Raw genomic sequence first — 27,808 nt, 5'->3', positions numbered from 1 at the left:
ATATGTATATATATATATATATATATATATATATATATATATATATATATATATGTATGTGTGTGTGTGTGTGTGTGTGTGTGTAGTATATTCTTGTGTGGTGGCGAGCATGTATGGATTTTATACCTCCATAGAATAAGGCTACAAATATTTTGTTGTTAGCATAAACCTTATAAAACCATGTTAAATAACCGTAACATCACTGATAAGTTCAGTTCACTTCCAACGGCAAAATATTCGCTTACAATCAGATCTGGCAACAGTGGTTGTTGTTTACATGATCCGAAAACGATTTGGCGCCACTGCTTCAAAGGTGTATCGCGATCTACCGAAAGTTGTGTCACATTTTAAACGGTTTTAATTATCAACGATGGTTCGAGCAACGCAAAAGTAAGCTACTTGTTCGCTATTTTTCTTGTAAAGGAGTTAGACTCCCAGTTGAACTGTTTAACACTGTCTATGTATGCTTTAACATTCGTAGGCCCGCAAGCCAAGTCGATTCTCTTCGGTAGCCTGTAGTTGTTTACCGTGCCTTAGGGATGAATATCATGTTTAAATTACCATAAGTGAAAATTGTGTCTTTCTTGCCAATACTTAATACTGCACATCTGTATAAACTGTGTTATCGGGTCTGAGATAGTTTCTATATATCCCAATTTGTTAGCATTGAAAGCAAAAAGTATATTGTACCATGCCATCGGGGTTGGCTAAACCCAGCAGTTGTACCGATAAATGTCCAGGAGAAGGCCGCACCCGTTTTTCAAGTATTAACGACGAAAAACTGCAAAAAAAACTACCAGATTGGTGTTGCACATCGCATAGAAACATGAGAAAATGAATAAAAAAGAAACTAAGACTTACTCTTACACACAAAGTGTAAGCATAAACCTACTACTACAATTATGGGGGACCCCAGTGGGAAGCTGGGTTTTTGGGTTGGGGGAGGAGGAGAAAAAGTGATTTTCGGGGCACTACCAAACCTAATACAACCACCTAACCTAACCTAGGGCCCTGTACCCCTACCTAGGCCACAGTGATTTTTGGGGCCAAACATGTAAGATGTCATAGTGAACTAGTTTGTCTGCAGATTATAGTAGTTACAGGGCTCATTTGAGCTAAAAACAAGACTGTCAACAATAACAATAGACTTAGAAAAATTCTGGGAGGAAGATAAGAGTAGCACGAGTTTGATAGTCGATATTTCCACTTATTGAATTTCACTAGATTATCTCACTCGTATACCACTATTTACATACATTCCTATACATTCTAGTAAAAATACATTGAATATCACTGATATCTTCATGCGGCCCTCTCCTAGACATTAACCGTTTTACGGTATTGTATGAAGGAAGGAACTCAGGTCTTTCAACATTATTAGTTATGTTTTTTTTGAGAAGGCTTCAGGGTTTTGGTTCTATTGTAGTTTATTACAGGGTAATGTAACCTAGGGCAAAAACTACTTTTTTCTTTAGAAATAGTTTTGTTCTCTTCGAAAATGACACTCGTTCCTGTCGGAAATGAATAGTTTCAGAAATATATCTATATCCGCCGATAATGGGGGCCCCCCAGTCGGAACTCGGATTTTTGGGCGGGGAAAGCGGAAACCAGTCAATACAGCCCTCAACCACTGCGGCCCTAGTCACTACGGCCTCTCTCACCGTCAACCCTAGTCACTACAGCCTCCCAAGATGGTAACTTAAATATGAGAACTACAGTGGTACCTCTCTCTCTCTCTCTCTCTCTCTCTCTCTCTCTCTCTCTCTCTCTCTCTCTCTCTCTCTCTCTCTCTCTCTCTCTCTCTCTCTCTCTCTCTCTCTCTCCTTTTTATTCTTCTTCTTTGCTTTCTTTGTTTCTTGAGAGAGAGAGAAAGCACATGTCAATTTCTCTCTCTCTCCATTATTATTTTATTTATTATTGTTTATCTTCGAGAGAGAGAGAGAGAGAGAGAGAGAGAGAGAGAGAGAATAAAAGCGCACATACATGAACACGCAAAATAAATTAAGAAAAACAAATAACAATCAAATCATAAAAAGAAAAAAAAAACAATAACGAATATGGGAAACAGACCACTTAAAAATTCAGTGGATTATATTAAAGAAACTTGGATCAATGGATTCTGGGCGCCAAGTGACTGGACTGTATTCGGCCAGAGTATCCGTATCAACAATGACGTAGAGGGATACCACAGAAAGTTGAATGGCATGGCAGGCAGCTCTCATATTCCATTTCATGTTTTAGTACCATTATTGTACAAAAAAGCCAAAAATGTCACCGTAGAGGTCCGTCTTGTCAAGGATGGTTAGTTTAGAACAGTGCAAGGCAAAATATTTGCCTTATGGAAATGGTATGAAGACCACGAAATTACCACCAATCACCTCTTAAAAGCATGTTCTAAGTTATGTACAAATGGACCTTCCAAATAAATGCTGTTTTTAAATATTAAACTTAGCCGGTGAATATATAATATCTGACGTCTCGGACGGCTCGACAGAAACACAAAAACTCGCGAGCGATCGCCATGAAGGTTGCGGGTGTGCCCACCAGCGCCGACTATCGGCCAGATACCGCATATACTTGTAAACAGCTCCAGTTCTTCTCTGTCGGTCTTGTCGACAAGTTGATTCCGCTCGCTGTTGACCTGGAGTTTTCGTCATTTTTGGTGAAGTACTTCTTTTTGGTTGTTTTGAGCTTTCGCAGTGACAGGTGTTTTTCTCTTCAATTAAAACTCTTGAACCCTTTTTTGGCTAGTGTTTATTGTTGATGACTTTGGATTTGTTTTGGATTTTCTTTGACTGTTCAATATGGCTGACCCTTCTCCTATCCCTGGACCTAAATTTCGTAAATGTAATGCTAGGGATTGTAACAAACGTCTTCCCAAGGCTTCTCTCGACCCACATACCGTGTGTTCTGATTGCCGGGGTAAAACCTGCCAATTAGGAGATCGGTGTGATGAGTGCGTGGTCTTGTCGGAATTCGACTGGCTTGAGTTTGATAAATATTCTCGTAAGCTGGAGAGAGAGATAGGGTGAGGAGAAGCTCCTCTAGGTCGTTGGAATTTTCCTCCTCCCGTGCCCCTGAACCTAATCCTTCCCCTGAATTTATTGAAGTGTCAGAGTGCCAAATCAGAATATCGTGGGGATAAAGTGATAAGTGCGCAAAGTGTTTTAAGTGTTGCGACCGAGGGTTCGTCTGTTCGTGCTTGTCGTTCCCCTAGTCCGAGACCTCTTTCAGGCTCCCCTGCACCAGGGAGAAGTAATGTCGTAGGACTTAAGGGGACGAGAGGCTTTAACCAACGTACAGACGTTCCCTCTTTGGTATCGGGCGTGTCTCGTCAAGATCGCCCCTACCATAAGACGAGCGAGGCTGTTTTCTCCTCGTCATCCGAAGGCTTCTCGCAAAAGAAACCTTGGCGCAAGGTTTCTAGACCCTTGAAGCGGAAGTCAGTCCCTTCAGGACAGGTCCAGCGTCCTGGCTGTAGCCATTGGGACAGCTCTGACCCTTTGCAGTCGTCGGAAGACTGTTCGCCTATTAAACGTAAGCGTAACACGGGCTCCGAGATTCTCAGTAAAGGCAATGTTTTGCCGACACAGACGTTACCATCGTCTCGGCCCGTCCCGACTCCCGTTGATCCTAAATGGGTTGTCCTGCAGGATATGCAGACTAAGCTTGCCTCCCTTATGGAGGAGTATACCGTTGAGCAGGTTCACGATGATCCTCGCCGTTACGCTGATCGAGACTCTGGCCGTCAGCCGCCCAAACGAGCTTTTACTCGTCCTTTTGACGTTATGAAACGTGATGTCGGTAGTTTGTCACGTCAGTCACATGACTTGGATCCTCACTCGCTGCAGTCCCGTGTTGACTTTCAGCCGCTGCCGCAGCCTCGTGTTGACGTTCAGCCGCTGCCGCAGTCTCGTGTTGACGTTCAGGACGTTCGCCAACCAGCTCAGTTGCCTCGTTTTGACGTTGAGCGTCAAGCACCGCAGTCAAGGGTTGTTTTGACTGCTCCAGTCTAGGCAGTCAAGGCAGTCTCGACTTGACGTCGAGCGTCCATCAACTCCTGTTGTTGTTGCTGGTCAGTCCTTTCAGCAGCGACATGACGTCGCTTCCTTAACTGCTACTACTGCTCCTTTGCTTGTGGACTTTGCCTGTCAAGCATTGCCACCGCGGCAGGTCTCTCCTTTTCTTGAGACTCGACAATTGTCGGACGAGGTTCCTTCAGATGAGGATGTTGCTGATCCTCTGCCTACTGATATTCCTTTGGGTGTTTTATCAGACGGAGAAGAGCCTAAAGCTGCTCAACCCTCTATGGACTTTAAGAAAATCATGATGATTTTTAAGGATCTTTTCCCAGACCATTTTGTAACTTCTGCTCCTCGTTCGCCTCCGTCAGAGTTTGCGCTAGGCCTAGCTACTTCGAAGCCTTCTTTTACTAAGCTAGTGCTCTCTCGCTCTTCTAAGAGGGCTTTACGTTTGCTAGGCGACTGGTTGATTACCAGGAGGAGTTTGGGGAAGACGGCCTTTGCTTTCCCTCCTTTTAAACTAGCTTCTAGAGCGAGCGTCTGGTATGACACGGGAGAAGTTCTCGGCTTGGGAGTCCCTGCCTCTGCCCAGGGAGACTTCTCAAGCCTCGTAGACTCTCCCCGTCGCCTGGCCATGAGACGCTCTAAAGTTTGTTGGTCCTCCTCGGACCTTGACCATCTCCTTAAAGGGGTTTACAGGGCCTTCGAAGTTTTTAACTAATTAGATTGGTCTCTAGGAGCATTAAGCAGGAAGATCTCGTCGGCCGACCAGGATGTTTCCGTGCTTATTATGTCTTGCATGGACAAAGCCATTCGTGATGGCTCCAATGAGCTCGCCGCTACCTTTATGGCTGGAGTCCTGAAGAAGAGGGAGACTCTTTGCTCGTTCCTTTCGGCAGGAGTGACTCCCTGTCAAAGGTCGGAGCTTCTCTTTGCCCCCTTATCAGCTGCCTTGTTTCCTCAACAGCTGATCAAGGACATTGCGGCTTCGCTGGTGCAGAAGGATACACACGACCTGATGGCGACTTCTGCTCGCAAGGGTGCTCCTTCATCGTCTTATGTAGTGAGACCCAAGATCGATACCCCAGCGTCTAGGTTTATCCCGCCCTTTCGTGGCAGAGCCCCCGCAGGGGAGGCGCTCGTGCCGACGGTAAAAGAGGCAAGAGGAGAGGATCGAAGTCCTCCCGTGGCAGAGTCTGACTGCCCACGTCCTCAGACAGCGGTAGGGGCCAGACTGAACAGCTTCTGGCAGGCCTGGGAGAAGAGGGGTGCAGACCAAGAGTCTGTGTTGTTGCTCAAGGAGGGGTACAAAATACCTTTTGTACGCAGACCTCCTCTAGTAACAGTTCCTTTAGACCTCTCTCCCAGGTATCGAGAGGAGTCAAGGAGACAAGCTCTACATCAGCAGGTTTCTCTGTTGCTAGAGAAGGGAGCGGTGGTGAAAGTCTCGGACCTTCAATCACCGGGATTTTACAACCGTCTCTTCCTAGTCCCAAAGCATATGGGAGGTTGGAGGCCAGTGCTGGACGTCAGTGCGCTCAACGTTTTTGTTGTAAAAACAAAATTTACGATGGAGACCACGAAGTCCGTCCTAGCAGCGGTCAGAGAGGGAGACTGGATGGTCTCTCTCGACCTGCAGGATGCGTACTTCCACATTCCTATACACCCAGATTCTCAACCGTATCTGAGGTTTGTTTACAGGAATGTGGTGTACCAGTTCCGAGCACTGTGCTTCGGCCTCAGCCCTGCTCCTCTCGTGTTTACGAGGCTCATGAGGAATGTGGCAAAATTCCTTCATTTATCGGGAATTCGAGCCTCCCTGTATCTGGACGACTGGCTTCTCAGAGCATCGTCCCGTCATCGCTGTCTGCAGGACCTTCAATGGACGTTGGGTCTGGCAAAGGAGTTGGGACTGTTGGTGAACTTAGAAAAGTCTCAACTGAATCCCTCCCAGACGATTCTCTATTTGGGGATGGAGATTCGCAGTCTAGTTTTTCGGGCTTTTCCGTCTGCCACCAGGATAGAGCAAGCCCTGCTCAAAGTCCGCCTCATGCTGAAAAAAGACCGTTGCTCAGTAAGAGGTTGGATGAGCCTCTTAGGGACTCTGTCATCCCTGGAGCAATTTATCTCACTAGGGAGACTTCACCTTCGCCCTCTCCAGTTCCATCTAGACTTCCATTGGAACAAGAGCAAGACTTTGGAAGCTGTGTCAATCCCGATCTCCGAGCCAGTAAAAACGTGCCTGAACTGGTGGGACAGCAACATAAGTCTGCGAGAGGGTCTGTCCCTGGCGGTCAAGAACCCAAACCACATGTTGTTCTCAGACGCGTCGGATTTGGGTTGGGGAGCGACTCTGGACGGTCTGGAATGTTCGGGTCTTTGGACGTCGGATCAGAAGAGCATGCACATCAACTGCAAGGAGCTGTTGGCGGTTCACTTGGCCTTGACGAGTTTCGAGAGCATTCTTCGGAACAAAGTGGTAGAAGTCAATTCGGACAACACCACAGCCTTGGCGTACATCTCCAAGCAAGGAGGCACTCACTCCCACACACTGTTCGTCATCGCAAGGGACCTCCTCATCTGGTCAAAAAATCGAGGCATCTCCCTGTTGACAAGATTCATCCAGGGGGAATTGAACGTCTTGGCGGACTGTCTCAGTCGGAGAGGTCAGGTGATCCCCACAGAATGGACCCTCCACAAGGATGTGTGCAAGAGTCTTTGGGTGACTTGGGGTCAACCCACCATAGACCTCTTTGCCACCTCGTTGACCAAAAGGCTCCTGACCTATTGCTCTCCAGTCCCAGATCCAGAGGCGGCCCACATAGATGCGTTTCTACTGGACTGGTCTTACCTGGACGCGTACGCATTCCCGCCGTTCAAGATCATCAACAAGGTACTGCAGAAGTTCGCCTCTCACGAAGGGACAAGGTTGACGTTGGTTGCTCCCCTCTGGCCCGCGAGAGAGTGGTTCACAGAGGTACTTCAATGGCTGGTAGACGTTCCAAGGAGTCTTCCTTTAAGGATGGATCTCTTACGGCAGCCCCACGTAAGGAGTCTTCATCAAAGCCTCCCCACGCTTCGTCTGACTGCCTTCAGACTATCGAAAGACTCTCAAGAGCTCGAGGTTTTTCGAAGGAGGCAGCCAGAGCGATTGCGAGAGCTAGGAGAGCTTCTACCATCAAGGTCTACCAGTCGAAGTGGGAAGTCTTTAGAGACTGGTGCAAGTCCTCATCCATTTCCTCTTCCAGTACCTCTGTAGCCCAAATTGCAGACTTTCTCCTGCATCTGAGAAATGTTCGCTCCCTCTCGGCTCCCACTATTAAGGGCTACAGGAGCATGTTGGCTTCTGTGTTCAGACATAGAGGCTTAGATCTGTCCAATAATAAAGATCTCCTTAAGTCCTTCGAGACCTCTAAGGAGCGTCGTATGGCAACTCCTGGATGGAACTTAGACGTGGTCCTAAGGTTCCTAATGTCCGACAGGTTTGAGCCATTACATTCAGCCTCCCTGAAGGATCTCACCCTCAAGACGCTTTTCTTAGTGTGCTTGGCTTCGGCTAAAAGGGTCAGTGAGATCCATGCCTTTAGTAAAAACATCGGCTTTTCTACAGATAAAGCCACATGTTTGCTTCAGCTGGGTTTCTTGGCCAAAAATGAACTGCCTTCTCGTCCTTGGCCTAAGTCGTTTGATATACCTTGCCTATCAGAGATCGTAGGCAACGAGCTTGAAAGAGTACTGTGCCCAGTTAGAGCTCTTAAGTTTTATTTAGCTCGTACCAGATCCTTACGAGGTGGATCTGAGGCCTTGTGGTGCTCAGTTAAGAAGCCCTCATTGCCTATGTCTAAAAATGCTTTATCGTATTTTATTAGATTTTTAATCCGAGAGGCTCATTCTCACTTAAGTGAAAAAGATCGTTGCTTGCTTAAGGTCAAGACGCACGAAGTAAGAGCGATAGCAACTTCCGTGGCCTTTAAGCAAAACAGATCTCTGCGAAGTATTATGGACGCGACCTTTTGGAGGAGCAAGTCGGTGTTCGCTTCATTTTACTTAAAAGACGTCCAGACTCTTTATAAGGACTGCTACACACTGGGTCCATTCGTTGCAGCGAGTGCAGTAGTGGGTGAGGGTTCTACCACTACATTCCCTTAATTCCAATATCCTCTTAATCTTCTCTTGAAATGTTTTTAATCTTGTTTTGGGTTGTACGGAAGGCTAAGAAGCCTTTCGCATCCTTTTTGTTTTGGCGGGTGGTCAAATGTCGTTTCTTGAGAGCGCCCAGATTAAGGGTTTTGGTGAGGTCCTGTTGTATGGGTGGTCGCCCTGGATACAACAGCTCCTGGGAGTCTTTCAGCATCCTGAGAGGATGGCTGGGCTTCGTGAGGAAAGCGGACTAATAAGGCAGAGTAATCGTCAGAGTCAGCTTCCTTACCAGGTACCTATATTTATTTGGGTTTTGTTATGATATAACTGTCAAAAACTCTAAGCATATACGCCTTTATTGTATTAATACTGGTCTCTACCCACCACCATGGGTGTGAATCAGCTATTATATATTCACCGGCTAAGTTTAATATTTAAAAATGATATTTTGATTATAAAATAAATTTTTGAATATACTTACCCGGTGAATATATAAATTAGAGGCCCTCCCTTCCTCCCCGATAGAGACCCAGCGGAATGAGAAGAACTGGAGCTGTTTACAAGTATATGCGGTATCTGGCCGATAGTCGGCGCTGGTGGGCACACCCGCAACCTTCATGGCGATCGCTCGCGAGTTTTTGTGTTTCTGTCGAGCCGTCCGAGACGTCAGCTATTATATATTCACCGGGTAAGTATATTCAAAAATTTATTTTATAATCAAAATATCATTTTATATATTATATCAAGTTTTAAACATACTATATATTGGATTTTAGATCATAAGTTTTAAATCTAAATATATGTATACTGTATATCATATTTCCTTATTTGTGTAGCGCGACTACAATTTGTACAGTTTGTATGAACCATATACTGTATTCTGGTTGTACTGCTATTTTTTTTTTTTTAATGAAATACATTTTTCTTCCTTTTAACATGTTTTACTATTTAACCTTATAATGAATATATATATATATATATATATATATATATATATATATATATATATATATATATATATATATATTATTTGTTCCGTAACCGAAATACAAACCACGCTATTTACAAAGGGTTATTACTTTTAGCGTAGCTGAAATGGCGAGCCATTAGAATTTAACGAGGGTGTATTACCCCCGCGCTAGTTAGCGGGGGGGTAGGGGAGTGGTAGCTAGCTACCCCTCCTCCCCCTCACACACAGGTGAATACTCACTTTCACTTTTGGCTCGGACTGTGACAGACGTCTCTGTCTTGGTCCTCGCTTGGCAGCCATTGTCTGTTTTGTCTTTACTTAATCGCTTACTTTTCTTTTACTCAATATATATGTAAACATGTTTTCATGTTTGTATATATATTTGAGTATAGAAATAAGTAAGTTTCCTTTTCAGATGTGTGTGTGTAGTGTACGATATCTACGTGGAGGCCTCGGCAGTTAGGCCACCACGGCCCTATTTTTATGGGTTGCGATCGAGTTTGACTTCGGTCTTTCTCTCTCTCTCTCTCTTGAGGTCGTTCACCCTTTTACTATGTTTTACTACGCCCTTGTAGCTTCCTTCCCGTGTGGGTGGGGTTGCTACGCCGTACATTTTGTCTCAATTAGTTTATGAATCTAATTGTAGTTGTTAATTTTTCAGCTTGTAGAACGATTCCTTTCGGGGTTTTCGTTTTTTCATTAGTGTTCATTCATTTTTAAATTACATAATTACATAGTTACATAATTATAATTGTTATAATTCTGTTTTGGTTACAGCTCTCCTTCCGCGAGTGTAAGTGGTTGTGAGGGCACGTGCCTGTTGTGTAATTCTTGTTCCTTTTCCTCGGGATTCCTCTTCGGAGCCTTCCCGGGGGAATGAATGTGTACTAATATTATTTTTTTTTTTTTTTTTTTACAGTTACCGATCTAGTTCGTTTCTGTAATATAGCAACGGTGTGAGCTGTCTGGTTGAGTCCTGGGGATTCGGCTGTTGCTGCCTCCCCCCTTGTATTGTCGTCAGGGGCGTGTCTCCTTCTACTGGTAGTACTCCCGTGTCGACGGACAGCTCTCCAGTTCATTTTAGAACAGTCAGGAGGCTTGCCTCCTTGGGCGGATAACTTTCCTTCCGAGGGAAGTTTTTTCCTGTCCAGGCTTGAGCTTTTCCTCTTTTGGGGGGTTCTTCTCTTGCCTTTTTTTCGTGCGACTATGCTCTTGGTGCTGAGCGGTCGCACCTGCAGTTTCGCTCAAGGGGCTGGGCAACTGCAGGAGCTCCTCTTCGGAGGATTGCCCCTTTTAGGTCACTGGCTGACCAGTCTCTTCCACGAAGTGTTTCTCTTTCGTTCGCGAGAGAGTACACTCATAGAGACTCCTCTTCGGAGGTTTCTTCTGTTGCTGTTGCTGTTGACCTCCCTCGCCGTAAGGCCCTCCGTCCGCCTCGTCGTAAGGGCCTCTCATCTCCCTATAAGGGTGCTTGAGGCGCCTTTTTGAATCTCCGATTGCAGCCTACAACTTCTTTTTCTCGATCTTCCGTCTTGGTGCAGATGGACAGCAGTCTAATCTCGTCTTCCGACGGGCAACGGTCTTCCCGACGGACAACGGTCTTCCCGACGGACAGCGGTCTTCCGACGGACATCAGTCTCCCGGCGGACAACGATCCCTTCGGGGCAAAGGGTTGCCCCCACGGGGGTTCTTCCCTTGCGTGTCAGGGTTTCCCTGTGCGCCCTTCTGTTCGTCAGCGCTCTCCTGTTCGTCAGCGCTTTCAAGATGATCTACCCTGCGGTTCCTGTTCCGTGCCCTGTGCGCCCACGTTCGCCCTCGCGATCTAGAACTTCGGTTCAGGTCGGGGTCAAGGACTCTTCTTCTTTGCGCAGGCTTCCACGCGTAGCCTTCTGCTCGTCAGCGATCATCAGCTCGTCAGCGATCATCAGCTCGTCAGCGATCATCAGCTCGCCAGCGATCGTCAGCTCGTCAGCGATCATCAGCTCGCCAGCGATCTCCGGATCGCCCACGTGTGTTACAGCTGGCACGCCAACGTTCTCCAACACTTCTGAAGGAACATGGTTCGCCAGCTACTAGCTCAACTGCGGATGCTGATCGCCATCGCGCGACCCTCAACTGCAGATGCTGATCGCCATCGCGCGACCCTCAACTGCGGATGCTGATCGCCATCGCGCGACCCTCAACTGCGGATGCTGATCGCCATCGCGCGACCCTCAACTGCGGATGCTGATCGCCATCGCGCGACCCTCAACTGCGGATGCTGATCGCCATCGCGCGACCCTCAACTGCGGATGCTGATCGCCATCGCGCGACCCTCAACTGCGGATGCTGATCGCCATCGCGCGACCCTCAACTGCGGATGCTGATCGCCATCGCGCGACCCTCAACTGCGGATGCTGATCGCCATCGCGCGACCCTCAACTGCGGATGCTGATCGCCATCGCGCGACCCTCAACTGCGGATGCTGATCACCATCGCACCCTTTCACGCGATCATTCACCTGCGCATGCTGCTCGCCATCGCACAACCCTGAACGATTGCCCGCTTACGCATGCTGCTCCTCATCGCACAACCCTGAACGATCGCCCTCTTGCGGATGCTGATCACCATCGCACCCTTTCACGCGATCATTCACCTGCGCATGCTGCTCGCCATCGCACAACCCTGAACGATTGCCCGCTTACGCATGCTGCTCCTCATCGCACAACCCTGAACGATCGCCCTCTTGCGGATGCTGATCACCATCGCACCCTTTCACGCGATCATTCACCTGCGCATGCTGCTCGTCATCGCACAACCCTGAACGATTGCCCGCTTACGCATGCTGCTCCTCATCGCACAACCCTGAACGATCGCCCTCTTGCGGATGCTGATCACCATCGCACCCTTTCACGCGATCATTCACCTGCGCATGCTGCTCGCCATCGCACAACCCTGCACGATTGCCCGCTTACGCATGCTGCTCCTCATCGCACAACCCTGAACGCTCGCCCTCTTGCGGATGCTGATCACCATCGCACCCTATCACGCGATCATTCACCTACACATGCTGCTCGCCATCGCTTACCGCCAGCGATCTTCTTCACCTACGCGGCAGCACGATCCCTCGCCGTCACGCCCATTCGCCTGCGCGATCGCTCGCCTGCGCGCCCGTGCGATCGCTCGCCCGCGCGATCGCTCGCCTGCGCGACCGCTCGCCTGCGCGCCCGCGCGACCATTCGCCTGCGCGCCCGCGCGACCATTCGCCTTTGCGCGACCGTTCGCCCTCGCGCGACCATAGTTCGCGGCGAATTCCACAGCCGGTGGTAGCAGCAGGGACGCGTGCTCCTAGGCGGCACTCGGGATCACCTCCATCCAAGCACAGGTTGGTAGTGCAGGACGAAGACAGGTCAGTACAGCATTCTTCCCACCTTCTTTTCAGGCAGGAACCGTCGTGTCCTCTCCAAAGGATCGCCCGATCCCTTTTCACCTTAGCGAGGATTTCGGACTCTGTGTCCTTGGAGCAGCAGACATGGTTTGATCCGCTGGCACGGGCGTTAATGAGGTTTATGAAACCAGCACTCACCGGCCAGGGTAACAAACCAGCGGCTGTCTCTCCTACGCTGAAAAGAAGGAGAGGAGTGGACTTCGTGGTGACTTCCCCCAGGGCGAAGTTGGTTCCCAAGAGGTCGGTCTCGAGGGTCCCCTCTCCTGCACGAGTACTCTCTCCTTCTCCCGCCCTGGAAGGATTTTTGGCGGGGGGGGCTTTCCGTTGAAGATTTCTCCATCGGACAAGGGGTGACTGCTTACCTCTTCCTCTGGGAGCTTACCAGGTTCTTTCCCTCCTCGGTTACGGCCCGAGGTTTGGTTCAAGGAAGCTACAGGAAGATCAAGGGTACTTTCCTCCTCTCGAGCTCAGGCACCTTGGCCTTTCGTCGTTAAGTATCTACTTGCGGACAAGCTCGATGTTGTACCATCTGGACGCACTGACTGAAGGCTTCCTTCGGGTGTCTCATCTGTGGAGGTCAACGACCTCAGACACCCTTCCATCCTTGAGAAGAGTTTTGTCTTTGCCCAAGGACAGAGACTTAAACATCTGCTGTGCGGAGTAAATCGACTTCCGGTTTCACTCCTCCAAGGCGCTTTCTTCCAGACTCTGCAGGGCTCCAGCTCCCTTTTCTTTCAACCACGTCGGCCTAAGTTATCGGCTACGACAACTGGGACAAGGTGTCCAATTGTAGTTTCCTCCTGTCAGGAACAGTTGGCACGGGAGACTCCCCCGGGGGGGCATAGTCCTAAAAGGAGTTCACGAACTCTAGGATTGCAGGTTTTTTCGCTGGGAGGATGCTTAAGGTTACTCATCCGAATGACAGCTTCCCGATGCCCATTCCCGCACAATCTCTGTGAGTAGCCAAGGATATCGCGCCTGCCGTCTCTGTCAGCGAATTCAGTGTCTCTGAACCTCTATGCCATAGCATCAGCAGAGTTGCCCGGTTGGGCAGAATGATCCATACCTTAGGCGAAGGTCTTCCTTAGGATCATCGACGGCTTCACCCCCGGCCCCCTCAGTCGATCCTTTCTTGTAAGGAAGGATCTGAGAGGGGATGTCCATAGTCGACCTCTCAGCCCTGATCAAGTTTGTCGAACAAACTTCGGCCAGCGTAGACCAGCAGAATCGATCAGACTGGTAACGAGGCGACAGGACTCCTTTAACCCTGGATCGGAAGGACGGGTACTTTCAGTTTCCATTCCATCCATCTTCCAGGGTGCTCGTCGAATTCAGCCTAAACTGCAAGTACTCCTGCTTATGATGCAGTGTGGCTATCCCGCCGTGGCATAGCAGGTTTGTTTCCCCAGAGAACTCTCCCTGCCTTCCTCTTGGCCGCTCAGGTGCAGACTTCCGCCTCCTCTGCTGTTTGGAGGGCTGGTCAACTCCGGTAGGCTCGGGTTTCGACCTTCTTCAGCGCCGGGAAAAGCTTCCGAATGCTGACCATGAGTGTGGGCTCATGGTATTTTGCTTGGAGCCTTCTCTTCCTCTGCCTCAACATCTGGAGTATCTGGCCATGATATTGAGTCAACCGCCTTACCACGTTGGAAACCCCGCTTCTCGTCCGTCCAGCGAGGTTAAGCAACGTCGGTACTTGGATGGGTGGCCACCTGGGGACGCCAGATTCTGTTACCACATCCTCCGAGCCTTCCTTTCGGTTCACCGTGGCAAGACTGAGGAGAGTCGCAGTACCTGTTCTCAGTCAAGCAGAGTTTTCAGCCCTACCTTGGAACGTTTCCTAGTTCTTCTTTCCTCATTGACCCGTTTATAGTCCGAACGGTCGCCTCAGGATAAGTTCCATGTGGGGCGATCCAAGTTCCGGTGGCTTCAGGCAATGTTTAACCGGACTCCCTGGCCCTATGGGACCAGCGGAACTATTAAACCTGCAATGGGTGTTGACCTATGGAGCCTCTTGATGGTAGTGGATATTCTCGTCCTTTCCCCACATTCTTGATGCGGTTCTCGGACTCGTCAAAGGAAAGGGGGGGGGGCATGTTCCGGTCCAGGCCTATGGTCAAGACCTGAAGGATACCTCTCCATCATTCAGGCAGGCTTAAGGGCCTTAGTCTGGCCCCTCTTCAGATCCTACCGCTCCTGCCAAGTCGCCCCGTTGCGTGTCGACTTCATGCTAACCAGCAGGGGACGCATTTTCACACCTTCACATCTTGCAGTAGAGATATCGGGATGATTGAGATTCTCTCAATTCCACCATCGGCTCTCTCATTCCAGGCAGGGGAATGTTTCTCTCAGACTATCCGAGCAGAGCCTCATAGAGAGAGTGTACCTAGGGGTCTTTGACCTTGGGTAACCAGCAAGTGCTGGTCTGGGGGACCTGATCGCGACAGCTTGGAACCTCAAGCTTCCGCTAGTTTTCCCCCCAGTCTCAGACCCCGAGACTCTGGCAAGATGCATTCCGGTGATGGTGGGACAACTTCGACGCCTGCGTCTTCCCTCCTTTTTGTCTGCGGACAATGGGTCTCAACAAATCCAGGTTGTCTGTCAACCTTTCAATGGGAGAGCTCCACTGGGACTATGTGCAGAACGGTTTCTGGACCCTCTGCTTCCCCTGACGGAACTCCCGGGAGAGCTTCTCCCACGGCGCAGACTACTCAAGCAACCACACTGCGACATCTCTCCCGAACCGGGGCGTCGCTTCGGCTTCATGCCTGGAGACACTACGCTTCCTCCTCTAGAAGAGACAACCCGCTACAGTCGCGGTACGGAGGTCGCGTCATCTGCGATAGTCATCCACAGGGGTCTCCCAGGCAAAGTGAAGAGTCTAAGGTGGTTGGTGCCGTGGGAGATATACCTCTTCCCGTGAGGCCTCTTCTCCAGCAATAACGGTCTTATTGCCTTTCGGCGGGAGGAAACTCCTTTCCGCTCTTGGCAATGAAGCCTGTCGCTCAGCCTTTCCCTGACCTTCAGGCTTAAAGGAATAACTTTTTCCTGCCCGCTGGATCTATCCTCGCTCATGCGAAGCTACGATCGTCCCTGCCCTAGTCGGAGGAAGACCTCCAACTTGGAGCATGGCTCGGACTTTTAGTCCTTTAAGAGATCTTCTCAAGACCCTTTTACGACAGGCCTCGGATTGTATTCCGCCCTGGGTCTTCTGCTCACTCTGGCCACGGCCAGTGTGTAAGCAATCATCTTGGTCTCTTACTACTCCCCCCCTTTCTAAGGAAGAGGGGAAGGCAACATTCAGGCTCGCTCCTGAGTTGTTGGCTAGACTCAGAATCTGAGGGTCCCGACCCTTCGGTCCGATTCATTCAAGATTTTGAGTCTCCATTCTGTGTCTGATGTCCCAAGACCTTCTCTTTCTGGCCAGTACAGGAATCGAGAGGTTAGCGCTGGGAACAGCTGCAGTTTGGCCTCAGTTGCAGCCGATTTGGGAACACAAGGAGGACATGGGGGGAGAGTCACCAGTATACCTCTTCAGCCCGGACTCAAGGACATTCATCTCGACCTGTCTTCAGACCCTCCCCCGTCACGTCGCCCTACAGCACGATGTTGGATACATCGCAACGTCCCTCGCCTTCGAGTAATACTACTCTGTGACGCAGGTGCTACAAGCTGGAGTCTGGAAGCGTCTGATGACCTTCGCAGCCCGCTTCCTGCAGGGCGTGACCCACAGGAGTCTCGATACGTTTTCTATCGCTCTGTGGTGGCTACACAACAGCTGGTCTAACCTCAGGCTCCTTTTTGGACAGGTAGCAGAAGGTTGAGGGCATTGTTATCAGGTTTTAGTCTGCATGAACGAAAGAAGTATGTCTGGCCCTTACTTCTTTCTTCATCATCCCCTCTACGGGGAAGCAGCATCCTGGTCTCTGCATAGCTGACCTCGAACCTCTGCAGGTAAACCATGCTTCCTTGTGTTCCGAGTATTGAGTCAATACTGTCGCGTCCCCCATACCCTGACGAGGTGGTATTGGGAACGTCTTAACCCAGAGTTCCTTCTGGAACTCCAGGTCAACTGCCTAAGACGGGTCACACTTCTTCCTTCACACACAAGCTTACGTAGGCCACATGGTTCCTTGCGGTGCAAGGAACTTGTGAGGTGCAGGGACTCCTTTTCTCGAGTGCGACTCACTCGGATTCTGAGTCCCCGGGTAAAGCCAAAGCCAGTATGGCTGGGGACTTTCCACCCTTCCTAAGGGATAAGTCACCCTTTGTAAATAGCGTGGTTTGTATTTCGGTTACGGAACAAATGACAAATTCGAAGATAATTTGTATTTTTCCTAACCATACAAACCTTAGCTATTTACACATATTTGCCCGCCAGCCCTGTCCCCCAAGACAAGTCCTACCTCTAAGTGAAAGTGAGTATACACCTGTGTGTGAGGGGGAGGAGGGGTAGCTAGCTACCACTCCCCTACCCCCCCGCTAACTAGCGCGGGGGTAATACACCCTCGTTAAATTCTAATGGCTCGCCATTTCAGCTACGCTAAAAGTAATAACCCTTTGTAAATAGCTAAGGTTTGTATGGTTAGGAAAAATACAAATTATCTTCGAATTTGTCATATTTATATATATATATATATATATATATATATATATATATATATGTGTGTGTGTGTATATATATATATTCTTTTATTTTATATTAATGCAAGGTCACCAATGAATACCAATTTTCATTAAAAAATACTTTGTTCCGTAACCAAAATACAAACCACGCTATTTGCATAGGGTTTACTTTCGGCGTAGCTGAAGTGACGAGCCATTAGATTTTAACGAGGGTTAAACTACCCCCGCGTTAGTTAGCACGGGGGTAGGGGAGGGGTAGCTACCTAACCCCCCCCCCCCACACCGGTGAGCTGCCTCACTTCACTTTTGGCTCGGACGATGTACAGACATTTCTGTCCCGTCCTCGCATATTTGACAGCCTTAATCTGTTTTTCTTTTTCTTTCAGTGTGTGTTTGTTTGAAGTTGGCCTCTACCTTTGCTTCCACCATGCGGAAATGCCCTGGACTTCCCGATCGCCCCTGTGGAACATTCATGTCGGCGGTCGAGACAGACCCTCACACCCTTTGCCCGCAGTGTCGCGGTCAACGGTGTGATAGTGATAATCTGCGTATGGAATGTAGGGAGTGGCCTACCTCCCAGTGGGAGAGGTTTGCCCGGCGGCGTAAGAAGAGTTCTAAGCAAGACCGTTCTTCCTCAGGGACTGCCCTGGGGAAGGAAGGCTCCAAGGACTCTTCTTCCGTTGTCCGAAGCTCCCACTCGTTCGGTCTCTCGTGAGAGGCCGCCGAGTGGTAGCGTAGGCCCTTCTTTTGTTTCCCAAACTCGGGGTGGGGGAGAGGGCGTTGCCTCCCATAGCGAGGTAGCTCCTCCTCCGGGGGAGGATATTATTGATTTTGTAGATTACGACCAAACTGTGTCTAACTATCTTTTCCAGCTTTGGGCTTCCTTGCGGCTTAAGGGCTCCCAACGCTCTCCTGTTCACCAGCGCGCTCCTGCTCGCCAGCGCCCTCCTGCGAGCAAGCGCTCTACGGTAGATGAGTCGTCAGACTCTTCTTGCCAGCGCTCGCCTGCGCACACGCGCACTTCAGCCCCTCCTGCGCGTCAACAGTCTCCTGAGCGCCGTCAACCTCCTGCGTGTCAGCGCACTACTGCGTGCCAACGTTCGCCCGCGCCCCCACGATCTTCGGATCTGGGCGCAGGCAAGGACATTGTTCCGATGCCTCGCCAGCGTTCCCTTACGCGTCGACTGCCGCCTGCACTCCAGTCTCCAGCGCGCACTAAGGCGCATACGCGCCCACGAGACTTCACCTTCGAGACCATCAGCCACGGCGCGCCATCCTACGCGTCAGCGATCTCCTACGCGCCCACGCGTATGATCGCCTCAGGGCTCCGACTCGCCCACGCGCCAACTCACCTGTGCGCGGTCAGTCGCCCGCGCGTTCCACGCGTCATCAATCACCAACGCGTCACCGTTCGCCAACGCGCTTACTCTCGCCTAGGCTCCATCGTTCGCCTACGCGCCATCGTTCTCCTGATTGCCAGCGATCACCCAGGCACTCGCGCTCACCTGTGCATTCACACGCACCCTCACCTACGCGCCCCCTCGCCCGCGCCTTCATCTCCGCACGACCCAGCGATTCGGCCACCGTGCGAGCGCCAGCTCGACCCGGCAATTCTGCCATCGCGCGAACCAGCGATTTTACCATCGCGTGACCCCCAGCGTGATTCCCGCCGGGTTTCGCAGCGCGCCCAGCCTTGCGAGGTACCGGGGCCGCGTACTTCTAGATCGTCCTCGCGATCACCATCGCGGACGCGCCGAGCACGCGCCCAGGAGCAGGAAGAGTCATCAGAGAGGTCCGGACAACATTCTTCTTCCCTTTCTTCTTTCCAGGCAGGCCCTGTAGTATCCACTCCGAAGGATCAACCGATCCCCTTCCCTCCAGCGGGGATCGCTGACACTGCGTCAGTCAGCCGCCAGCCTTGGTTTGGTTCCCTGATGAAAGCGGTGGTGCAGGCTATGAAGCCAGCCCTCGCTGATCTGGGACTGAAACCAAAGGCTCCCTCGCCCCCGCTGAAGAGAAGGAGAGGAGTGGATTTCGCGGTGACTTCTCCCAGGGTTAAGCTGGCTCCCAAGAGGTCCGTCGGGAAGGCCCCTTCCCCCTCGCAGGCGTTTTCTCCTTCTGTGGATGAACCTTTCCCGTCCTCGGGAGAATCCAGTGAGGTGAGACACTCCCACGGCACCAATGGGAGGAACCCCACCTCAAGGAAGAGAAACGTCTCGCGTAGGGGGGACCTTCCAGACCTCTTTGCTGGATTCCTGTATCCCTCCTAGGAGGGAGCCCAAGGACTCGAAGACGGTACCCAAATCATCGTCGAGGTTTCGTCCAGAGCCAACCTTTCCCCGGGAGAACGTCCGCGTGTCCCCCCATGAAGGTGCCATAGGGCACAGGAGACTTAGCTGCCAGTCCACAAGGAGGAGAGCAGCGTGAGTCTGAGCACGCCTTCTGGCAGGTCCTTGGACTAATGAGGCAACTCAATAGTTTCAAGGACCCCGAGACCGCCCCTCGCGAAGGCAAGGATACGGTCCTGGACCAGATTTATGGCATTCAGAAGCCCCCCCAAGACCAGTGCAGCCCTGCCCTGGTCCCAGGGGGTGAAGAGCGCCAGGGACAAGGTTGAGGGCCAGCTTTCCGAGCTCGCCTCCTCCAGCCGTTCTTCTGCCGGGAACAAGCTCCTCCCACCTCCTCGCGTGCAGCAGAGGAGGTACTTCGAGATCATGGAGGAGCCTTGTTTAGCTCTTCCCCTCCACCACTCCGTGGAATAGCTCACCAGGGGTCTCTCTTTAGAGAAACTCAACGCCCGGCAGGTGACATTCTCGGCGTCTGAGATCCTGATCCAGGAGAAGGTCGCGAAGTGTGCCATGCAGGCCACTTCGTGGCTGGATGTCTGGCTAGGGTCTCTGGGCATCCTATTGCGCTCTGAGGACTTGTCCAAGGAGAACAATAGGAAGGCCCTGGAGACCTTCCTCCTCCCGGGCCCGCGCTCCATCGAGTTTTTAGCTCACCAGGTCACTAACCTGTGGCTAACTCGATTCTCAAGCGTCATTATCCGGTGACCGAGAGGTTCCACCTGAAGGTCCCCGCTATGGATGTCAGCAAGCTCAGACATTGCTTCATCCTTGAAGGAAACCTGTTTGAGCCCAAGGACGTAGAACGGACAGCTGAGAGGTGGAGGAAGACGAGTCACGATTCGCTCCTCCAGAAGGCCCTTACATCTCGGCCCTACAAACCTCCAGCTCCTCAACAACAACAGCAGCCTTGCAGGACACCGAAGCAGGCTCCGGCAGCTAAGACCAAGGTGTCTAAACCGCAGCCCTTTCCTGTCAAAGACAAGAGGGGCGGAAAGTCCTCTAGGGGAGGCAAAAATCCTAGAAGGAGCGGCCGAGGCCGCAAGCGCTAGGATTGGCAATCCCCTTGCGTGTCCACCTGTGGGGGGATGCCTACAAAGTTGCCTGCTCAGGTGGCAGCAACTTGGGGCCGATTCCTGGACGATCTCTGTGATCGGACAAGGATATCGCGTCCCGTTAATTTCATCTCAACCTCCCCTGACAGCGAATCCAGTGTCGTTGAGCTCCTATGCCACAGGATCGGCAAAGGGTCTAGCCCTTCGGGCAGAAGTCAAGACCATGCTCAAGAAGGATGCTCTCCAGGAGGTCGTGGACGGCCCCCCAGGCTTCTTCAGTCGACTCTTTCTTGTAAAGAAGGCGTCTGGAGGCTGGAGACCCGTCATCGACCTCTCAGCCCAGAACAAGTTTGTCAAGCAAACTTCATTCAGCATGGAGACAGCAGACATGGTCAGACTTGCAGTGAGACCGCAAGAATTCATGTGCACACTGGATCTGAAGGATGTGTACTTCCAGATCCCAATCCATCCGTCTTCCAGGAAGTACCTACGATTCAGCCTAGACAACAAGATCTACCAGTTCAAGGTGCTGTGTTTCGGTCTCTCCACAGCACCTCAGGTGTTCACCAGAGTGTTCACACTGATATCTTCGTGGGCACACAGGAACGGCATCCGTCTCCTCCGTTATCTGGACGATTGGCTGATCCTGGCAGACTCGGAGTCGACCCTTCTTCGACACCGAGACAGGCTTCTGGGAATTTGCCAAGATCTAGGGATTATGGTAAATCTCGAGAATTCCTCTCTGCTCCCAACACAACGACTGGTATATCTAGGTATGATATTAGACACCGATCTCCACAGAGCCTTTCCATCAGACGACAGGATAGCAAGGCTGAGGAGGGTTGCAAAGCATTTCCTCAGTCGAGAAGATCTTCCAGCCCAATCGTGGTTACGTCTTTTAGGTCACCTAGCTTCCTTGGCCCGTCTGGTTCCCAATGGTCGCCTCAGGATGAGATCCCTTCAATGGCGGCTCAAGGCATCGATTCCCAGGACCTCCTGGTCCCGATAGTACCTGCGGAACGGACGGACCTGCAGTGGTGGCTGACCGACGACAACCTTCGAAAGGGAGTGGATCTTCTCGTCCTTCCCCCGGATTTGATGCTGTTTTCGGACGCATCAAAAGAAGGGTGGGGTGCCCACGTTCTGAACCAGAGGGCCTCAGGCCTATGGTCAGAATCAGAAAAGTACCTCCACATCAACCTGCTAGAGCTGAAGGCCGTTTCCCTGGCCCTTCAACAGTTCCAACAGACCCTGGCGGGCCACTCTGTGGTGGTGATGAGCGACTACACCACGGTAGTGGCTTATATCAACAGCTATCCCATCTTGCAGTAGAGATATTAAGATGGACCGAAGTCCACTCGATACGTCTATCAGCTCGCTTCATTCCTGGCAAAAGGAATGAGCTTGCTGACAATCTGAGCAGAGCTTCGCAGATAGTGAGTACCGAGTGATCTTTGGATCCTCTGGTAGCCAACAAAGTCCGGACTTTGTGGGGTTCCCCGACATTGGACCTGTTCACGACAGCCTTGAATTTCAAGCTGCCGCTGTACTGCTCCCCAGTCCCGGACCCCAAGGAACTCTGGCAAGATGCCTTCCAACAACGGTGGGACAACATCGACGTCTACGCCTTCCCACCGTTCTGTCTGATGAGAAGGGTGCTCAACAAGACCAGACTATCGGTCAACCTGTCGATGACCTTAATAGCTCCGCTATGGCATCATGCATAGTGGTTTCCGGACCTTCTGCAGCTCCTGACGCAACCCCCGAGAGAGATTCCCCCACGACACGAGCTACTCAGACAACCACATTGCAACATCTTCCACAAAGCCGTAGCATCGCTTCGGCTTCACGCCTGGAGACTATCCAGCATCTCCTCTCTGAGAGAGGCTTTTTGCAACAAGTTGCGGAAAGGATGTCTCGACACCTGCGAAAGTCATCCGCAGGGGTCTACCAGGTGAAGTGGAGAGTCTTCTGTGGTTGGTGTCATGGGAGGGGTATCTCTCCCCTCGATGCCTCTATTCCAGCAATAGCGGAGTTCCTTGTGTATTTGCGGGAGGAAATGCGCCTTTCGGTCTCGGCGGTGATAGGTTATCGCTCAGCCTTAAGCCTTGCCTTCAGGCTGAAAGGAATAGACATTTCCTCCTGGCTGGAACTTTCCTTACTCATACGTAGCTACGAGCTTACCTGCCCTCAGTCGGAAGTGAGACCGCCTCCTTGGAACGTGGTTCGGGTCCTCAGGGCTCTGAAGAGACTTCCGTTCGAACCATTACGCCAGGCCTCTGACCAACACCTGACTTGGAAGACGGTATTCCTGCTCGCTCTGGCTTCGGCCAAGCGAGTCAGTGAACTTCATGGTCTCTCATACGACATCGCCCATTCAAGGGGATGGGGGGAGGTAACGTTCAGGTTCTTCCCTGAGTTTGTTGCCAAGACTCAGAACCCTGGGGTGCCGGACCCACGGTTCGACTCCTTCAGGGTTGTGAGTCTCCATTCCGTAACAGATGACCCAGATCATCTGCTACTCTGCCCAGTAAGAAGTCTGAGACGTTATCTGAAGGGAACAGCTGCAGTCCGTCCCCGCATGCAAGCCCTGTTTGTGAGCACGGGAAGGACAAAGAGGAGGGTCACCAAGAATACCATCTCAGCCTGGATTCGACGGCCCATCCATCATGCCTTGAATCCAGACCCTCCTCCGTCATGTCGCCCTAGGGCACATGGTGTCAGGGGCATCGCCACGTCCCTGGCCTTCAAGAGAAACTTCTCTGTGACACAGGTGCTACAAGCTGGGGTCTGGAAGCGTCAGACGACCTTCACAGCCCACTACCTGCAGGACGTGACCCACAGGAGCCTCGATACTTTTTCTATCGGCCCTGTGGTGGCTGCTCAACAGCTGGTCTAACCTCAGGCTCCTTAATGGACAAGTAGCAGAAGGTTGAGGGCACTGTTACCCGGTTTTAGTCTGCGTGAATGAAAGAGTATGTCTGGCCCTTACTTCTTTCTTCATCCTCCCCTCTCTTGGGGAATGCAGCATCCTGGGTCTCTGCATAGCTGACCTCAAACCTCTGCAGGTAAACCATGCTTCCTTGTGTTCCTAGTATTAAGTACAATACTGTCACGTGCCCCATACCCTGACGAGCTGGTATGGGGACGTCCTAGCCTAGAATTCCATATAAAGGACTTCAGGTCAACTTCCTAGGACGAGTCACACTTCATCTCTCCACACACAACTTATGTAGGCCGCCCGTTTCTTGCGTAGCAAGAAGCTTGCGAGGCGCAGGGACTCTTTTTCTTGAAGTGCTGCGCACTAGGATTCTGAGTCCCCGGGTAAGCCAAAGCCAGTAAGGCTGGGGACTTTCCACCCTGCCTAAGGGTAAGTCACCCTATGTAAATAGCGTGGTTTGTATTTCGGTTACGGAACAAATGACAAATTCGGAGATAATTTGTATTTTTCCTAACCATACAAACCTTAGCTATTTACACATACTTGCCCGCCAGCCCTGTCCCCCGTGAAGTCCTACCTCTAAGCGAAGTGAATCAGTTCACCGGTGTGTGAGGGAGGAGGGGTATCTAGCTACCCCTCCCCTACCCCCTCGCTAACTAGCGAGGGGGTAGTAAACCCTCGTTAAAAATCTAATGGCTCGTCATTTCAGCTACGCCGAAAGTAATACCCCATGTAAAAAGCTAAGGTTTGTATGGTTAGGAAAAATACAAATTATCTCCGAATTTGTCATTTTTGGGATTTTCCCTTCATAAAACACAGTTTCTCACTGGGTCTCCCATAATTATCTTTTTATAATGGAGTCTAAAAACTCATAAACAGGTGGTTTGTCCCAATAATCATGGTTAGAAATACATAAAACACATGATAGCGACTAGGAAAAATATATGGTTCATGTGTTTAGCTAAAAATTAAAGTATCATATATTTACCAGATATTGTTTCAGTGCAAGCTGGAATTGGTCGTTGAAAGTTAGATAACGAGTGATTATTCAACTAGCTAGGGAGTGGGGTAAGAGTCCGACCCCTCTCCAGCCGGATAGTTTTGTTGTTTCAATCTTTATCATGGACGGAAGTGCAAGACAAGCACTCTTGGAATTCAGATTGTCTAATCTATATCTCTTCTTTTAGGAATTGAATGATTGGTTGTAATGGAATGGAAGCAAGAAGTTTATTTTTGCTGTGGGAAAGGAGGACACTTTGCCATGATTATGGCGAAACTGGCTGTTGATCTTCACTCCTGTGATTCTTGTAAGGGCATAACTGTTCGCAGTCATCCCAGTGTCCCGAATGTAGGTCATGGCCTCCAGTGCAGGGCAGGCGTATACCCTGAAGGAGGGGAAATGTGTGAAACGTCCATCAGGGTTGGACTGGGAAACACTCAAAAAGACTAGGGAAGTCTGTCGCCTCAGGGGAACTGCTGTTGCGCTTGTACTTATCCCCCATGGATTAGACCCCGGGAAGTACGCTGTAGGTGTCAAGGGGGACTCTGGAGCGTGGGAACCTCTGGTGTTTGTTTCTCCCCTTCAGGGACTGAAACTCCATTTTTGAACATGCAGGCTGCTGACGACGAGTTTGGCCTTAGGAAGTCTTGGTTTTCCTTTGCTTTTAGGTAAGCCCTTGATGACTTTTTGAGGGAGTTGGCTCTCTCAGTACCCCCCCCCCCCATGCATTTTGTGCCTCAGGAGGTGTCGCCGGTGATGCCAGTGGTGGTTCCCCCTGTGTTATGGAGCCCAGTGGTTCCCTTGAAAGTTTAAGTCTGATAAGATGCACCAGAACTGGAAGGCAAAGTCCTGGGTTCATGAGACATAGCCACTGTGGCCTTGAAGGATAAGGGTAGAAATGAAGGTAGGATGTACTCTGTTACCCTGATTCCTGACCCAGTACCTGTGCTTGCTGCAGGCATCTGCATCCAACTCCTGCCTCAGTGTCACTGGTTGTGCTTCCGGCCTTGCTCGTTCCTGGGTTGTGGGCCTTGTGAGTGTGTCTTTCCCTCTCCTTGTGACAGTGTTCCCCATTGTTGTAACTCCTGTTGGAGTAACCCGTGTTAATCTCCTTTCAGGAGAGTGTCATTCTACCACATGAAGAGGAGGAGGAGGGCAAAGAAGTCCAGTTAGCCATATTCACAGGGAAAGGAGTCTCTTGAAGATTGTGAATGGCACCCAAATGGTTCCTGGCTCCATAGGAGCTGGGACAGTGGTGTACATGCCTGTGCACTTTCTGTTCTAAGGTTGATGGATAAGCTTTGACGACCTCCATCTCCCATACTTCCAGTACACTGGACACCTGCACCTCCTGGTATTGATTCGATAGTTGGGATGGTACTATTCCAGATTGTTTTCAAGCATACATGCACTTTTGTTGGTCAAGAGTGGGAGGCGGAGATCCTTGCTTCCTTCGCCTTAACCCACAGAAAGAAAAGTGCTGTACTCTTGTTTCTGTCTGGTCTCTTGCTAGATCTCTTCCATTTGCCACTGACCTGTTTGGGCCTTCATCAACCCCTGATTATGTGCCCGTCTCTGTCCTAGGGATAAACAGTCATATGTGGGGAGGTCGGGGTGAGTCTCTTGAGCTTGCTGGTTCACCTTTGACAAGGGTGTTTTGGGGCAGTTTATTCCGAGTACTCCATAGCCTCCTGAGGCAGAATATCCCATGTCAGATAATTCTTTTATGAAGGTCTTTGCACTCGCTTGTGAGTACAATGGCCTGGGACAGAATTTTTTGGCACCTCCGATGAGGAGGACTTCGGTCATGGGTTGGCGCTTTTGTCCCCCCCCCCACCAGGTTCAAAGCCCCCAATGTAGTTGCTGAAGTCAGATCGGGTCTGAAATTTCATGCCATGCCATGAGGTCAAGCTAAATCCTGCCACCCTTACTTGCGAGGCAGCTGAGGTTCTACACACCTTCACCTTTGCAGGTTGACCTGTCAGTGTGCCCTCGGATGGGGACTGCTCTTGGAGAGCCCCAAGTCATGAGGCATGTCCTTCTCGGCCTTATGAGTCTATGGCCATGAAGGCTTTGACCTTGGCCACTCTCTACGGTGTTTCGTGGTTTGACCAATGGTCAGGGACAGTTATGCACAGTACATCACAAATTCAACAAAGTTACCAGATCTGGAGGCTTTTGGAGAAGTACATGAGTTATACTGTTGAGTGGGAAGGCAGGAACTTTTCTTGCCTGTCAATCAGCAAATCTGTGAGCTAACTGGTTCTTGAAGAGGTGAGGCCCTTTGGTTGTTCGCATCTCAAGATAAGTTACCTCAGAGGTGGCGTTGGCAGCGAGATACTCGGATGTGCGTTGTGCCACTTCTTTTCTGCTAGAGAGTTGTGTTTAGGCAGCGGAGGATACATGCAGGACTCTTTGATTCACCATGCTCCCTCTTATAAGGGTCCCAGCCCTTCAAAGAGGGCAGCACCCAAGCCTTCAGGTTCCAAGCCTGCGGGGTCAGGATCAAGGAAGTGCCTTGCACTTGTTTCAAGACCTCGGACTGCAGCGCCTGTGACCTTGTCCATTAAAGAGTTTGTGCGTGCACAGACTATTTGACCAGCCAAGCCCATTCACCGTCTCCCGCTGCTAATAATAGAGGGTTGCTTGTTTTGTCAGTGGGTCACTTGGCTGAGACATGGGGCTAAGTTTTGGGTGGTGAATGCCATTCTGGACGGTTACTTATTAACTTTAATTGACAACCAGCCTCACCTATCTCTAGTTCTGATAGAGTTCACATTGAAGTATCCAACACCCATCAAAGCCTATTCCCTACAGGCAGAAATGGAGGGGATGTTGGAGAAGAACGCGCTCAAAGTCGTTCGAGAAGGATATTCGGGCTTCTTCGGTTGATCCTTCCTGGTGGAAAAGTTGACTGGTGGCTGGAAAACTGTCATTGACCTTTCTCCACTAAACAAGTTTGTTTGTCAAATGTTGAGGATGGAGTCATTACAGTCTGTGGAGGGGCATCCCCTCCCACCTATCAGTCAGCTGGAGACACTTTTGGCTTACACCACAATCTTTACAGTACACATGTACTCTTGTGCCTCTGTGATTTTGGCGGTTTCAATTTCTGCTTTCTCTTTCTAAAATAAATGGATGAATGGGCTGACAGGCTGTCTTGTTCAAGGGATAGGTTAAAGGAAGAAAATGAGAATTTGCAGTTGTTTCCTGATATAGCCACAAATGCATGACAGGTTTATGGGCAAATCTGCCTTTAATCTTATCGTCTTTGTTGGTGTTGTA

General features: G+C 50.5%; 1 protein-coding gene across 1 annotated transcript in view; it reads left to right on the top strand.

The window, feature by feature from the left end:
* Positions 1-236: 236 nt before the first annotated feature.
* The window catches only part of LOC137622929 (histone H3-like), an 82,506-nt gene continuing 54,934 nt past the window's right edge, over positions 237-27,808 (top strand). Inside the window, exon 1 of the mRNA XM_068353499.1 lies at positions 237-390. Coding sequence (XP_068209600.1) covers positions 371-390 — 20 coding nt within the window. The 5' untranslated portion in view covers positions 237-370. The remainder of the gene's footprint in view (positions 391-27,808) is intronic.

Source organism: Palaemon carinicauda, chromosome 30 (genome assembly GCF_036898095.1).
Source record: "Palaemon carinicauda isolate YSFRI2023 chromosome 30, ASM3689809v2, whole genome shotgun sequence".
NCBI classification, from domain to species: Eukaryota; Metazoa; Arthropoda; class Malacostraca; order Decapoda; family Palaemonidae; genus Palaemon; species Palaemon carinicauda.
The sequence above is the reverse complement of the archived record's forward strand: the minus strand, read 5'-3'. Positions and strand labels throughout refer to the sequence as shown.